Genomic DNA, 13,399 nt, shown 5'->3' on the forward strand with positions numbered 1-13,399 from the left:
GCTGGAAGTCAGGGGGATCTGTATCCCCCCCGGAGATGCAGTGTGGCTTCGTGGAAAGAGCACAGACCTGGGAGTCAAAGGACCCGGCTTCTAATTCTGGGTCTGCCTGCTGTGTGACCTCGGGCAAATCATTTAACTTCCCTGTGCCTCAGTCCCCCCTCTGCAAAATGGGGATTCATTACCCATTACCCGTTCATTAGGGAAACAGTGTGGCTCGGTGGAAAGAGCCCAGGCTTGGGAGCCAGAGGTCGTAGATTCTAATCCTAGCTCTGCCACTTGTCAGCTGTGTGACTTTAGGCAAGTCACTGAACTTCTCTGTGCCTCAGTTACCTCATCTGTAAAATGGGGGTTAAGACGGTGAGCCCAATGTGGGACAACCTGATTACCTTGTAACCTCCCAGTGTTTAGAACAGTGCTTGGCACATAGTATGTACTTAACAAATACCATCATTATTATTATTATTACCTCTTCTCCCTCCTACCTAGACTGTGAGCCCCACGTGGGACAACCTGATTGCCTTGTATTCCCCCCCAGTGCTTAGAACAGTGCTTGGCACGTAGTAAGTACTTAAATACCATCATTATTATTATTATTGTTATTATTATTACCTCTTCTCCCTCCTACCAAGACTGTGAGTCCCATGTGGGACCTGATTAACATGTATCTACCCCAGAAGTTAGTCAGTGTTTAATACTATGTGTCAAACAACTTAACAAATACCACAATTATTAGCCAAGGGAGTAGGCATTGGGTGGGGAACTGCAGGGTCTGCCCACCCTTGGAAACCCTCCTGGGCTGGAGCTGTGGAGGACCCCCACACCTACCGTCATGCCCTCCGCCCCCCCTCTTTGGGAAACCAGTGTCCAGAGAGATTTCTGAAGTGTGTCCCCCAAGCTACACTGGGGACCCTGGGGAGCAGGGCTATGGCTCTGGAGAAGGAAGGAAGAAAGGGATTCTGAGTATTGATTTTGAACACCGCTAGTGAGCTGAGGTGATCACTTGGGATGCCTCCTGAGGAGAACTGCCGGCCAGACTTGGGGGACAGCGTAGGCTTCAGGGGCAGGGGGAGGAAAGGGGACCAGGTGGTCTGTCTCCCTCCATCTGGCGTGAAGGCAATTCATCCCCCCACTCCCACCCACTGCCGGCTCCCTGCTAATGGCCAGCCCACCTAAAGACACTTACCTCTCCCCCTGTCCTCTACCTGTCCTCTCTGGGCCTTTCCCTTCTCTCTTTTCTGCCCCACCGGGTACCTCCCCAGGGCTTCCAGGAGCTGGTCCTCTGAGGAGGGGCAAGCAGCAGCTGGTGTCTGGGCTCTCCCCTCCCCCAGACTCCTCACTCTCCTCTCTCCATTCTCTAGTTGAGGATGAGATGAGATCATTTCAGAGGCAGGTCTATTTCAAACCAGCTCCACAGGCTGCCTGTGTTGTTAGGTGGGGGCCGATTTAATTGGGCCACCTTGCTTATTCCTGGCTTCCCCTCCCCAGTCTCAGAACCTCTAAGCTTCTCCCCTCCCTGCCCCCGGAAAGTGACGGGAGACGTTCCAGATTTTGCCGGTGAGACCGTGGGAGGGTTTCTGGACCACAGAATAACGTGGAGAGAACAGGAGAGAAAGCCCTACCCAAGCAATACATTAAAAAAAAAAATCAATGAATAGAGCGGAGGAGAGGACAGTCCATCAGCAATAAGGATTCCGGAAACAAAATTAAAAGCATAGCTCTGCCTCTAAATAAACCACAGTACCTCGTAACTGGGATACGGGAGATGGTTCCAGCCACGGCACAGAAGATGGTGCGGCCTAGTGGAAAGCTCAAGGGACTAAGGGGAAGAAGACCCTGGTTCTAATCCCAGCTCTGCCACCAACCTGTTATGTGACCTGGAGCAAGTCACTTTCCTCTCTGCGTTCTGGTTTCCCCACCCAAAAAATGGGAACGACACCTGTTCTCTCCCAACTCACTGCGATTGTGAACCCCACGTGGAGCAGGGACTGTGACCTCATGTTCTTGAATCCTTCTAGACAGTAAGTTCGTTGTGGGCAGGGAACGTGTCTACCAACTCTGTTATTTTACCATATTGTACTCTCCCAAGCATTTAGTACAGTGCTGTGCACACAGTAAGCCCTCAGTAAATACGATTGATCAACTGATTATATGGAACAGCATGACCTAGAGTGCTGTGCACATAATAAGCGCTCAGTAAATAGGATTGTTGATTGAGTTCTTGGAGCAGTGTGACTTTGTGGGATGAGCACAGGCCTGGGGGTCAGAGGACCCACTCGCGGCCCCCAACTCTCCGTGCCCCCGCCTCTAACCTGACTAGAGGTTGGGGAGGGCCAGCGGTGGCTGAATGGGAAAGGGGAGATAGTGTAAGGACAAGGGTAGGAGCACTTCTAGTGTTTCCCAACTTGGGGCTCAGAGCCCTACATCATGGGGTGTCCCAGGCAGCCTGCTAGGAAATCACCGAGGGACCCCTTGATAATAATAATAATAATAATAATAGTGATATTTGTTAAGTGCTTGCTATGTTTCAGGTTCTAAGCACTGGGATAAAAACAAGCCAATCTAGCTGGACACAGTCCCTGCCCCACGTGGGGCTCACAGTCTCAATCTCCATTTTACAGATGAGGTAACTGAGGCAAAGAGAGGTGAAGTGACATCCCAAGGCCACGGCAAGTGGCGGAGCCGGGATTAGAACCTATGACCTTCTGACTCCCAGGCCTGTGCTCTATCCACTATACCATGCTGCTTCCTGGGAGTTGGGTCATGTGAGGGAGAACCAACCATCTGAGCAGGTAGGTTCAGTTACTCACCTGCCTGGTGGCAGGGAGCTGGACTAAACAAAGCAGGATGACCTGGGAGTCAAAAGACCTGGGTTCTAATCCCAGGTCTGCCACTTGCCTGCTGGGTGACCATGGACTAGTCACTTCCCTTCTCTACGTCTCAGTTTCCTCATCTGTAATATAGGAATTAAAGACCTGTCACCCTCCCCTTTAGATTGGGAGCCTCACGTGGGACAGGGTCCCGGTCCACAATCCCGGTCCCACGTGGGGCTCGCAGTCTCGACCCCCATTTTACAGATGAAGTAGCTGAGGCATAGAGAAGTGAAGCGACTTACCAAAGGTCACGCATCAGACAAGTGGCGGAGTGGGGATTAGAACTCATAACCTTCCGACTCCCAGGCCCGTGCTGTATCCACTATCCCATGCTGCTTCTTGGGAGTTGGGTCATGTGAGAGAGAACCTGGACATGTCACCCCCCTCTTCAAAAATCTCCAGTGGTTGCCTATCAACCTTCGTATGAAGCAAAAACTCCTCACTGTTGACTTCAAAGCCCTCCGTCACCTTGCCCCCTCCTATCTCACCTCCCTTCTCTCCTTCTGCAGCCCAGCCCATACTCTCTGCTCCTCTGCCACTAACCTCCTCTCTGTGCCTTGTTCTCTCCTGTACCTCCTTCAACCCCTAGCCACGTCCTACCTGTGGCCTGGAATCCCCTCTCTCCTCACATCCTCCAAACTCGCTCACTTCCTCCCTTCAAAGCCCTCCTGAAAGCTCACCTCCTCCAGGAGGCCATCCCAGACTGAGCCACCCTTTTCCTCTGCTCCTCCTCCCCATCCCATCACCCCTACTCCCTCTGTCTGCTCTACCGCTACCCCCCCCCCCACCCCACAGCACTTGTGTATACATGTACAGGTTTATTATTCTATTTATTTTATTAATGATATGTATAAATCTATAATTCTATTTATTTATATCGATCCTATTGACATCTGTCTACTTGTATTGTTGTCTGTCTTCCCCCCTTCTAGACTGTGAACCTATTGTTGGGTAGGGATTTTCTCTGTTGCTGAATAGTACTTTCCAAGCTCTTAGTACAGTGCTCTGCACACGGTAAGCGCTCAATAAATATGATTGAATGAATAAATGAATGAATGAACGAATCCACTATACCATGCTGCTGTTGCTGATGACCCCTGACAGTCCTCTTCCAGCTTTAGGGTTCTAGGAGTTTGGGACAGTTTAGGGTCCAGGATCACCCACGTGGAGATCATATGGCTCCAGCATTTCCTTCTTCCTGCCTACCAGAGCTCAGAAGTTGATGGCAGGAGAATCAGCCAGAGGAGGCTCAGGGCCAAAAATGTACAAAACAGATATGAGTGTTCAATCCTGAATTGGAACTGGACAGGGACAGGCCAGTGGAAAACTATGTAAAACTGGATGGGTGGCCACCTCATTGATGATGAGCAGCTATCTGACTCTCTCACCCTTCCACCAGACTCTTCCTGTCTACCAGACTGCTTGGGGCCTCTTAAGCCACCCACAAAATCTTTTTTGCTTCTGCCCCTTTGGAAGAAGCACAACCAAAAGGCCTCTGGAGAGCACAGGGGCTGTTGTCCTGCGAGGGATAGAGGTGCCCGTCTTGTCCCTGGCATGTCCACTGTCCAGGCGGGGCGTGGGGCACACTCCTATGCCTTTCCCCATCACCTGAATTCCCAGGGGAAGAGTCCAAGAGATGAGGATGGTTCCTCAGTGATGGTCACAATGTCCTTTCCAATGGAGATTTGGAGAGGCAGACAGTGAGGGAGGAGGAAGAGAAAGAGGAGGAGGAGAAGGAGGAGGAAGAGAAGGAAAAGAAAAAGGAGGAGGAGGACAAAAAGGAGGAGAAAGAGAAGCAGGAGGGGGAGAGCATGGATTCTCCCGAGGGCTCTTTCTACAGGACCAAGTTGCCTGGCTCTCAGTCAATCAGTGGTAATTATTATTTACTATGTGCAGAACACTATACCAAAAACTTGGGAGAGAACAGTGTGGCACAATTGATAAACATTCCCGACTCAAAAGGATCTGGGAAAGAGAGGGCTGCCGCTAGCTCTTCCCAGGCACGAAATCCAACTCCTATGTCCCGATTCAAAAAGCAACTTTGGTTTTGAACAGGGTTAATTCTTTATGGTATTGATTAAACTCTTACAAGGTGCCAAAGTAGAGGCACGAGACCCACACTGGACCCAGTCCCTGCCCCATATGGATCTCATATGGGAAGGAGAGCAGGAATTTTATCCTCATTTTACAGATGAAGAAACCGAGGCAGAGAGATTAAGTGATTTGCCCAAGCTGACACGCAACAGGTGGAACCAGAACTTGGGTTTCCTGACTCCCAATCACAAGCTCTTTCCATTGGACCACACTACCCGATCCTAACCACCAGGTCACCCCTGCCCACCTGGAGCTTCCCTGCCCATGCCAAGTCCCTGGGCAGTCTTGTCCTCTCCCTCAGGCACTCTTTTGGAGGAGAGGGGACGGGGGGCAGTGACCGGAACCACCATGCCGCTGGTTTTTTTTCCTCTCTCGGGGTTGGCGCCCCTGCCTGGCGCCAGTCGGCACAGAACCTGGAATCGAAAGTCACTTCCACGGATTGCCTGCTTCTGGGGCAGCCACCAGGAACCCGGGGCCCGAGGAGCAGGGCTGGGCATCGGGACTGGCACCCTGGTCCCCGGCAAGAAGCAGCACCGGGTGCTCCCCGCCCAGCGTGCTGTGTAGAGTAGAGCCTGACAGCAGATGGAGAGAGGGGGCCCGGCCGTGGGCGTGGGGTGGGGTTAGGGGAGAGGGGAGACAGGTGAGTCAGCCTCCAATGACAGACGCATTGCGAAAGTCGGGGGCAAGGTGGGGCACGGGGATGCTGGCCTGGGCACCTTTATGGCTGCTTCCCATCAGCACCTGCTCCCTGTGCACACACACACACACCCTGGGGGCCCAAACCCTGCCCTCAGCACTGTGGACTTTTACCCGCTGTGCAAACAGAGCCTGGTCTGATAGAGTATCAGTTGGAATTTCATCCTGTCCAGGTTGGGCAGCAACGTTTGTGTGAAAACGCATCTCTTCCCCTAGGCCGGACCACCTCCTCCATCCCCACTCTTAATCCTGACGAGCCCTTCGTCCCGCTCCCATGCCCCCGGTCCCCCAGCTCCACTGCTTCCTGGCCAGCCGATCGCCTTCTCCAGCCCCCTTCCTCCCCTAGGGATGGAGTCCAAGCTGACTACCTCTTATTCGAGCCCAACCAGCCATTTCTGCAAGCTGGCCCAGTCCCTGGCCCACATGACCAGCAGGGACTAGCAGAACTGGGAGCATGAAAGGGGGCCAGAGTGGGGAGAGGAATTCTGTGCCTTTTAATATCAATCAATAAATCGTATTTATTGAGAGCTTACTGAGTGCAGAGCACTGTACTAAGCACTTGGAAGAGTCCAATACAACAGAGATGGCAGACACATTCAGAAAAATGACACAGAGGAGATGTGCAATTAACATTCATGGCCCTGCCCTTCCAGCCCTTTTCCTCAGTCATCTGCCAACGCGTTGTTGGCTCTGTCCCTGGACATGCCTATGCCTACTGAGTGGACACTGAGGTCTCTGTCAGGTCCCCATGGCTCCTCTGCCACGTGCCAACAGGAGACTGTTGGCAAAGAGGAGGAGGAAATGGGAAAATAGACCGTGAGTCCCCAGGAGCAGGCAGAGGACTGGGATCGAGACCCCATGGCAGTCACCACCTCACTTCCAGCAGTTCAAGAAGGGCCACGCAGCTCCTCTGGGGAGACCAGAACTCAGCTGACTGGTATCATCGGCAGAGCCGGGCTTGCCCATCCCCAGGAATCAAGACCGGCCACATCGTTGGAGGATGGGGAGGAAGTACAAAGAGGGTGTGAAGGCAAAGGAGAGAAAAGTGAGAGGAGCATCTTGGGGGCCCCACTGCGATTCCCAGGCTTAGAGGCCCCGGTGCCTACTTGCTCCATGTGGCAGGAGCGTCCTGCCAGCTGGATCTAGTGTGCTATCTGGCCACCTCTCTCTGTTTATTGTTCTGGGATGAGGCGGCTATTCTGCCTGCTTGCGGCCATAAAAGAGATTAGAGGGCAGTGAGAGAGCCCCTGGGTTTATGAGAGGCTGGCCTTGCCCTTCGCTCTCCTAGCACACAGCCCTCCTTTCCGCCCCTCCCCTTTCCCTCCCCTCCGCCGCCTGCCCTCCCCCCTCCCCCCATAACCTCCAGGATCCCATGGAAGGGTTCAGCCAACAGCCTGGCAATGGGAGAAGGGTGAGACTGAGGGGAGGGGAGTGGAGAGGAGGCTCCCAGCACAGAAGATCACGGGCGAGAAAAGGGCAGGTAAGGGCCAGGGGCTGGTAGGACTAGCTACTGCAGGGACTTAGGCTACACAATCACTACCAAGAAAAGAAGGCCCTTCATTCCACAGGGCTGACACCAGCCCAGACAAGCCCTGCTACTGCAAAGTACTATTTCTTCTTCCCACTGACTCAATCCACTCAGAGCCTGCACCTTTCACAAGGAACTTGATCACAAGGATTTTTTACAAATTTATTCAAGCTGTGTCCAAAAAAATCCCACATTATATACAAACAGCCATCACGGGCCTCAGCTCTGAAGAAACAGAAGGTCTGGGAGCTGGCCACTCGCACCCCCGATGCCCCTTGGCCCTGGGGACCCGCACGCTCTGGGGTCAGGGCGCTGAGGCCGTTTTGCCTGATTCTGGCTCTCGCTTGCCAAGCACACAGGTTCTGGGTGCCGGGGACAGGGCTTCCTGGGGCAGGAGAAGCCGGTGAGCGTGGCAGAGGGGCATGGAGGCCAGAATCTTGGCTTTGCCTGGGCCCTGGCTGAAGGTGGCAAGGTTGGGCTAGACCCTTCTGGAGCCGGGCCCAGAACTATGGATGGTTGGAGGGGGCAGGAGCACCAGAGGGGAAGGTGGTAGAGGGACATGTGTGGGACCTAACCCATCAGCACAGGGCCCACCACAAAGGGGAAAGGTGGTTTAAAGAACAGAAATGTTGCTGACACTTCCCCTGGACCGACATTCCCATGCTTTCCTCCCACTCATACCTCCTCCCAGGGAGAGGAGACACCCTGGCAGTCCCAAACTCTAGGATGCCCTCTCCCTCTCCAGGGAGCTACCACCAGGTAGGACGGAAAAGGGATGGGGCAACCAGGGTCCAGTCATTGTTGCCCTCCCCTGAGCCTTGTGTGGCAGCAGGCTGCTGTATACCTGCTCCCCTGGGGCCTGTGGGGGAGGTGGGCAAACTGGGCATGAGAGACCGTTCTCTGCGGTTGGTTTCAGCTGCCAGGAAGCCAGAGGCCCCTGACTCATAGCTCCTCCGCAATCCACAGGGAGCTCCAGGAGGTCGGAGGAGGAGCTGGGCCCCTAACCACAAATGCACTCAGAAATCCTGCGTGCCTGTAGCACGGTTCTTATTGGTAAGCACCACCAGTCCCCTGGGAGTCAGGGGGTTTGACCCTGGGGGACAGGCGGGGGCTGCAGCCCCTCCTCTCGACAAGGATGGCCTCCCTTCCCCGATGTCTTTTTTCAGCTCTCCCTACTGTGGGAGATTGAGCCTGGACAGGGATTTCTGACCTCTGTTCAGTGCTTGGTGCTTGGACAAGCTCAGTCACTGAGGAGGAAGAAGGGGAGAGGAGGGACAGTTTGGGGGGGCTTGGGTGGGTCTCTCCAGCACCTAGGTCCACAAGGTGGAAGCCCCCGCTCTCCCCCCCACCACCCGCGGTGAGAGACCAAGGAAGATGCAGCCCAGGACCAGAGGAGGGAGAGACTGAGGTTTGTGGGTTGGGGGGAGGGGGAGGGGGAGAACAGAGGGCATATATTAGAAAAATAGGGTAGATACAAGATGACCCCAGATTCCTTCTTGTGGAAGGAACCTTTGGTGGTCACCTAGTCCCTTCTCCTGTCCATGGCCAAGAACCCCAACTTCCCCTTAACAGACGGAAGTCTCCCTTAGGCATTCAGTAGATTACACAGCTTCCCTTGGGCCTCCCAAACTTCGTGACCTGGAAGCTCTTTCAGACCCTGCCCTCTTCAAGCTCGGCCCTTTGGCCCTCTCCAGGTTCGGCTTGCCTCTACCCCCTTCTGGGGCCTCGTGTTTACCTCAGCCCTTCTTCATCCCATAATTCTCCGGGAAGCTCCTCAAGCTGGAGATGCTACTTCCTCCACTCCTGGAATCAGGCCTCTCCCCCGGTTCCCTCCACACCCTGGGCCTCTTGCACCGCCCCCACCCTCCGCTCCCTCAGCAATTCCCTGCGGGGCAATGTTCATTTATTTGCCTTTTGGCTCCCCACGGTCAAGTCAGCGGTTCCTCAAGTCAGAGGTTCCTCGTGCTCCCACGGCCCCTCCCCCTCTGACCCTTTAGCTTGGGCTCCAACGTGAAGCTTACCTCGTAGGCTTGGCGGGGGAGGGAGGAGAGGGGCTTCTCCCCTCCCACTCCCGCCCTTGCCTCTTTGGGCCTGGACTCCCTCCCGAGAGGGGTGATTTCCCAGCTTCAGTCCCAGGGAGCCTTCACATTAAATAATTGCCATGAGGCAAGCAGATCATTTCCGGACACAGTCCCCTGCTTGTCCTAGTGCTCCGTGCAGCACTTGCCCACAGGGCTGGGGGAGGCGAAGAGTGTAGCCACCCTCCTCCTCCCCATGCCCCCCCACCCCCCCTGCCACCAGCACCCTCCCACCCCGGCCCCACCGCGACAAGCTCCAACCCCAAGGTCCTCCTTCTAGCGAGCCGGGGGTGGGCCGAGGCAGCGGGCGAGACAAAGTCCGCACAGTGGCAACCCCGCGGCTCAGTCTCGGGGGCGGGGGGGCGAGGGCTACGGCAGGTATTCTTCCTTGATAGTCATTGGGGAGGAAGAGACGAGGTTGGTGGTGCTGCTGCAGATGCCCCCGATTGGGGTGCCGGGGGTCCCCGCGCCGGGCGGGGTGGGGGTGGTGGTGCTGGCTGGCTGGCTTTGCTGCTGCATCTTCTTCTTGTTCACTTTCCTCTCTTTTGCTCTTCGATTCTGGAACCAGATTTTCACCTGGAGAGACACAAAGAGCGGAGCTAGTGACGGGAGAGTCGGCCAGGGAGCGGGGGGATGGAGGGCCGTACCAGAGGGTGACCGAGGCACTGACCACGAAGAGCATGAGAGGGTTGAGGTGGGAGGAGACAAACAGAGGAAGACAGAGAAAGGGCAAGGGAGATTTAATGGGTCTGGGGAGGAAGGGAAAGAAAGAAAATCCAGGCATAGAGGCAACAGAAATAGAGATAATAACAGGGAGGGAGAAAGCTTTCAGCTCAAGGGTCTAAGGAGGAGGGTGGGAACTCAAGGGGAAGCTGGGTCCAGCAATAAGAGATTGAGGAGCTGGGGGAGAGAGAGCGGGCAGAGGAGTAGACGCAGCTGGGCTTTGGAGCAGGGCAGAGTGTTAGGGGCTCTATACTCCACTGCAAGCTGAATGATCACAGTCCAAGGACAGCAACGTTTTCTGGGCTCCTCTTTCTACCGATGACCCTTGGGGGAGCATCAAGGATATCAGAATTGCCTTTCTGGGTCAGACCACTGGTCCACCCCATAAGGATTCCTTATGATTCCAGGAGGGACCCTAGGGGATGTTTTGAGGAACAATGTGATAATCGTTTTTCTTACATCCGTTCTCATGGTTAGGGATGTTGCAGCTAACATCCTGAATTTATTCCTGAATTTGGTCCATGAATCCATCTAAACCCCTCTTATACCACCTAACTTTCCCTTCCATGTTTCCCTCCAGTGGCCCCTTGTGGACCTCTCATCTGTGGATTTCCCCAAATCCCTTTTGATGGTTTCTGACCTGACAACTGCCCAGGGAACTGAACTCCATCTGCAACTGTAATTTGTAAACTCCTGAAGGGCAGAGAGCATCTGGTGTTCTCTCCTAAGTGCTTACTACAGTGTTTAGCCCTCAGGAGGTGCACAATAAATACCAGTGCTCAACTGAGGAAGGGTTTCTATCTGTTAATAATAATTCACAATTGTGCTATTTGTTAAGCGCTTACTGTGTGTTAAGAACTTGTACTAAGCGCTGGGATAGACTCAAGATAATTGGGTTCCACATGGGGCTCACAGTCTAAGTAGGAGGGAGAAACAGGTATTGAATCCCCATTTTGCAGATGAGGGAACTGAGGCACAGAGACGCTAAGTGACTTGCTCCAGGTCACCCAGCAGACAAGTGGTGGAGCCAGGATTAAAACCCAGGGCCTCTGACTCCCAGGCCCAGGCTCCTTCCACTAGGCCATGCTGTTGTTAAGCACTTACTCTGTGTCATGCACTGTTTTTAGTGCTGGGGTAGATACAAGTTTATCAGGTTGGACCCAGTCCCTGTCCCACATGGGGTTCACAGTCGAAGTTAGATTGTGAGCTGCCTCCTTCGGTTTGTATCGCACCCATCAATCAACTGATCAGTGGTATTTACTGAGCACTTACTATGTGCAGAGCATGTACTAAGTGCTTGGAAGAATACAGTACAACAGAGATAGTGGACACTTTCCAATCAATCAGTGGTATTTAGTGAGCACTTACTACGTGCACAGCACTGTACTAAGCCCTTGGGAGAGTACAGTACAAAAGAGATAGTGGACACGATCCAATCAATCAGTGGTATTTATTGAGCGCTAACTTGGTGCAGAGTACTGAACTAAGCTTTTGGGAGAGGGCAATATAATAGCATTAGCTGATATATTCCCTGCCCATAACGAGCAGGCCTTCCCACCCTCGGCATTTTTCACTGTTCCCTTCCAGCCTGGGCCGGGACCCACACACCTGCCGCTCCGTGAGTCCCAGGTTTGCTGCCAGCTCCGCTTTCCTCCGGATGGTGATATAGCGGCTGTAATGGAACTCCTTCTCCAGCTCAAGACGCTGATGGTCCGTGTACACCACCCGGTACTTGTCCTTTGTTCGGGTTTTACCTGGCGGAGACACCAACGAGGGGAAAGGACGATGAGTTGGAGCTGAGGGTGCAGGAGAGGGCGGGAGCTCCCCCGTACCCACGAGGAAACTCCCTGCCTGACCAACAGCCAGGAAGGGGAGCGTCCCCCCGCTCCTGCCCCGACCCCAGATGGGAAAACACCAAACCTCAGGAGGAACAGACCAAAAGTTGGGAGTGCCCTGGATGAGGAACAGGGTCAGAAGCACAGGAATCAGAACAGCTTTGAAATTTTTCACTGTTCGGATAGAAGAACCCGGCCTACAGTAGGCACACACACATGACCCACTCATGTATACAAGCACACTTTATCCGCACGCTATCCTGAGTCCCTCTCCCACTGCGACCCACCAAGAAGTACTACAACTTGATTTCCCAAGTGAATAAAGGTTCTCAGAGGCGAACACCAATTATCGCTCTGGGGGTGCCGGGCTGAAAAGGCAGACGTGCTCTTGGCATCCAGGGCCTAGCATGCGTACCCTGCTGCTGGGGGAGAGTCTGGGTGGGTTTCTGCACTCTGGTCCCAGACACGCAGGTAGGATCCTCAAATGATCCCTGCGCACCTCACCTGCTTTTCCCAGTGCCACCGTCGATGTGGTGCCACGGGCCCCTAGCCAGGACTCCGTCATGTCCAGGCTACACTGCGACATCAGGCTAGGGAAAGAAACATCCGCCTGCAACTAATGACTCCAGCATTCTCCCCCACTCAACAAAAAGGATTGGAAAGCCCAGGCGGGATTTCTTGCATTCTTTTTGAAATATTATTGATTCTCTTCATGAAAACACTAACAACAATTGTGGTATTTGTCAAGTAAGCATTGTACTAAACGCCGGGATAAATGCAAGTTAATCAGGTCAGACCCAGTCCCTTTCCGACGTGGGGCTCACAGAAGGGGGAGAGGGAAAAGAGGTGTTTAAACCCCCATTTTACAAATAAGGAAAGTGAGGGCCAGAGAAGATAAAAGCCTTGCTCAAGGTCTTAGAGCAGGCATGTGGCAGAACCAGAATTAGAACCTAGGTCCCCTGACTCCCAGGCCCTGGGTTACGTCCACTAAGCCATGCTGCCTGATTTCTACCGGGCTCACTGCCTGATTTCTGATCGCTGTCCCATTTCTCTTTTGGCCCTGAGCCCATGTTAATTTACTTGGTTTTTGATTCGCAGCTTAGAAGAAGACCTGAATTTTTTGGGAAGCTTTCCCGAAACGCCAGCCTGGATGACTGGTCACTGGCCACCTCACACGATCACTATGTGGAAAAGACTTTTTCAACGGAAAGTCTGAGTCAACCACTGAACTCAGGCATGAAAAATGTAATAATCACTGCTACTCATCCCTCCCCATCTTAGCTTCTTATCTGCTTGCATAATACTCTCAGGGGTAGATGGATGGGGTCTGGGCCCTGAGCCCCTCCAACCCCTTCCCCAATAACGATTATAGTAATAATGATGATAATAATAATGATAATTGTGGTATTTGTTAAGTTCTTACTATGTACTAAGCACTGTACTAAGCGCTGGGGGGGGACAAGTGGGGCGGTGGGTACAAGCAAATCAAGTTGGATAGAGTTCCTGTCCCACTTGGGGCTCACAGTCTTAATCCCCATTTTACAGATGAGGTAACGGAGGCACAGAGAAGTTAAG

The 13,399-nt window shown here is 53.5% G+C and overlaps 1 protein-coding gene across 1 annotated transcript in view; it reads right to left on the reverse strand.

Annotated features, from left to right (window-relative positions):
• Nucleotides 1-9,518: 9,518 nt before the first annotated feature.
• CDX1 (caudal type homeobox 1) overlaps nucleotides 9,519-13,399 on the reverse strand; it is a 31,476-nt gene continuing 27,595 nt past the window's right edge. Inside the window, exons 3-4 of the mRNA XM_029050258.1 lie at nucleotides 11,598-11,743; nucleotides 9,519-9,842 (exon numbers count right to left, since the gene is read on the reverse strand). Of these exons, the coding sequence (XP_028906091.1) occupies nucleotides 9,636-9,842; nucleotides 11,598-11,743 (353 nt within the window). The 3' untranslated portion in view covers nucleotides 9,519-9,635. The remainder of the gene's footprint in view (nucleotides 9,843-11,597; nucleotides 11,744-13,399) is intronic.

Source organism: Ornithorhynchus anatinus, chromosome X1, assembly GCF_004115215.2.
Source record: "Ornithorhynchus anatinus isolate Pmale09 chromosome X1, mOrnAna1.pri.v4, whole genome shotgun sequence".
Taxonomy (NCBI): Eukaryota; Metazoa; Chordata; class Mammalia; order Monotremata; family Ornithorhynchidae; genus Ornithorhynchus; species Ornithorhynchus anatinus.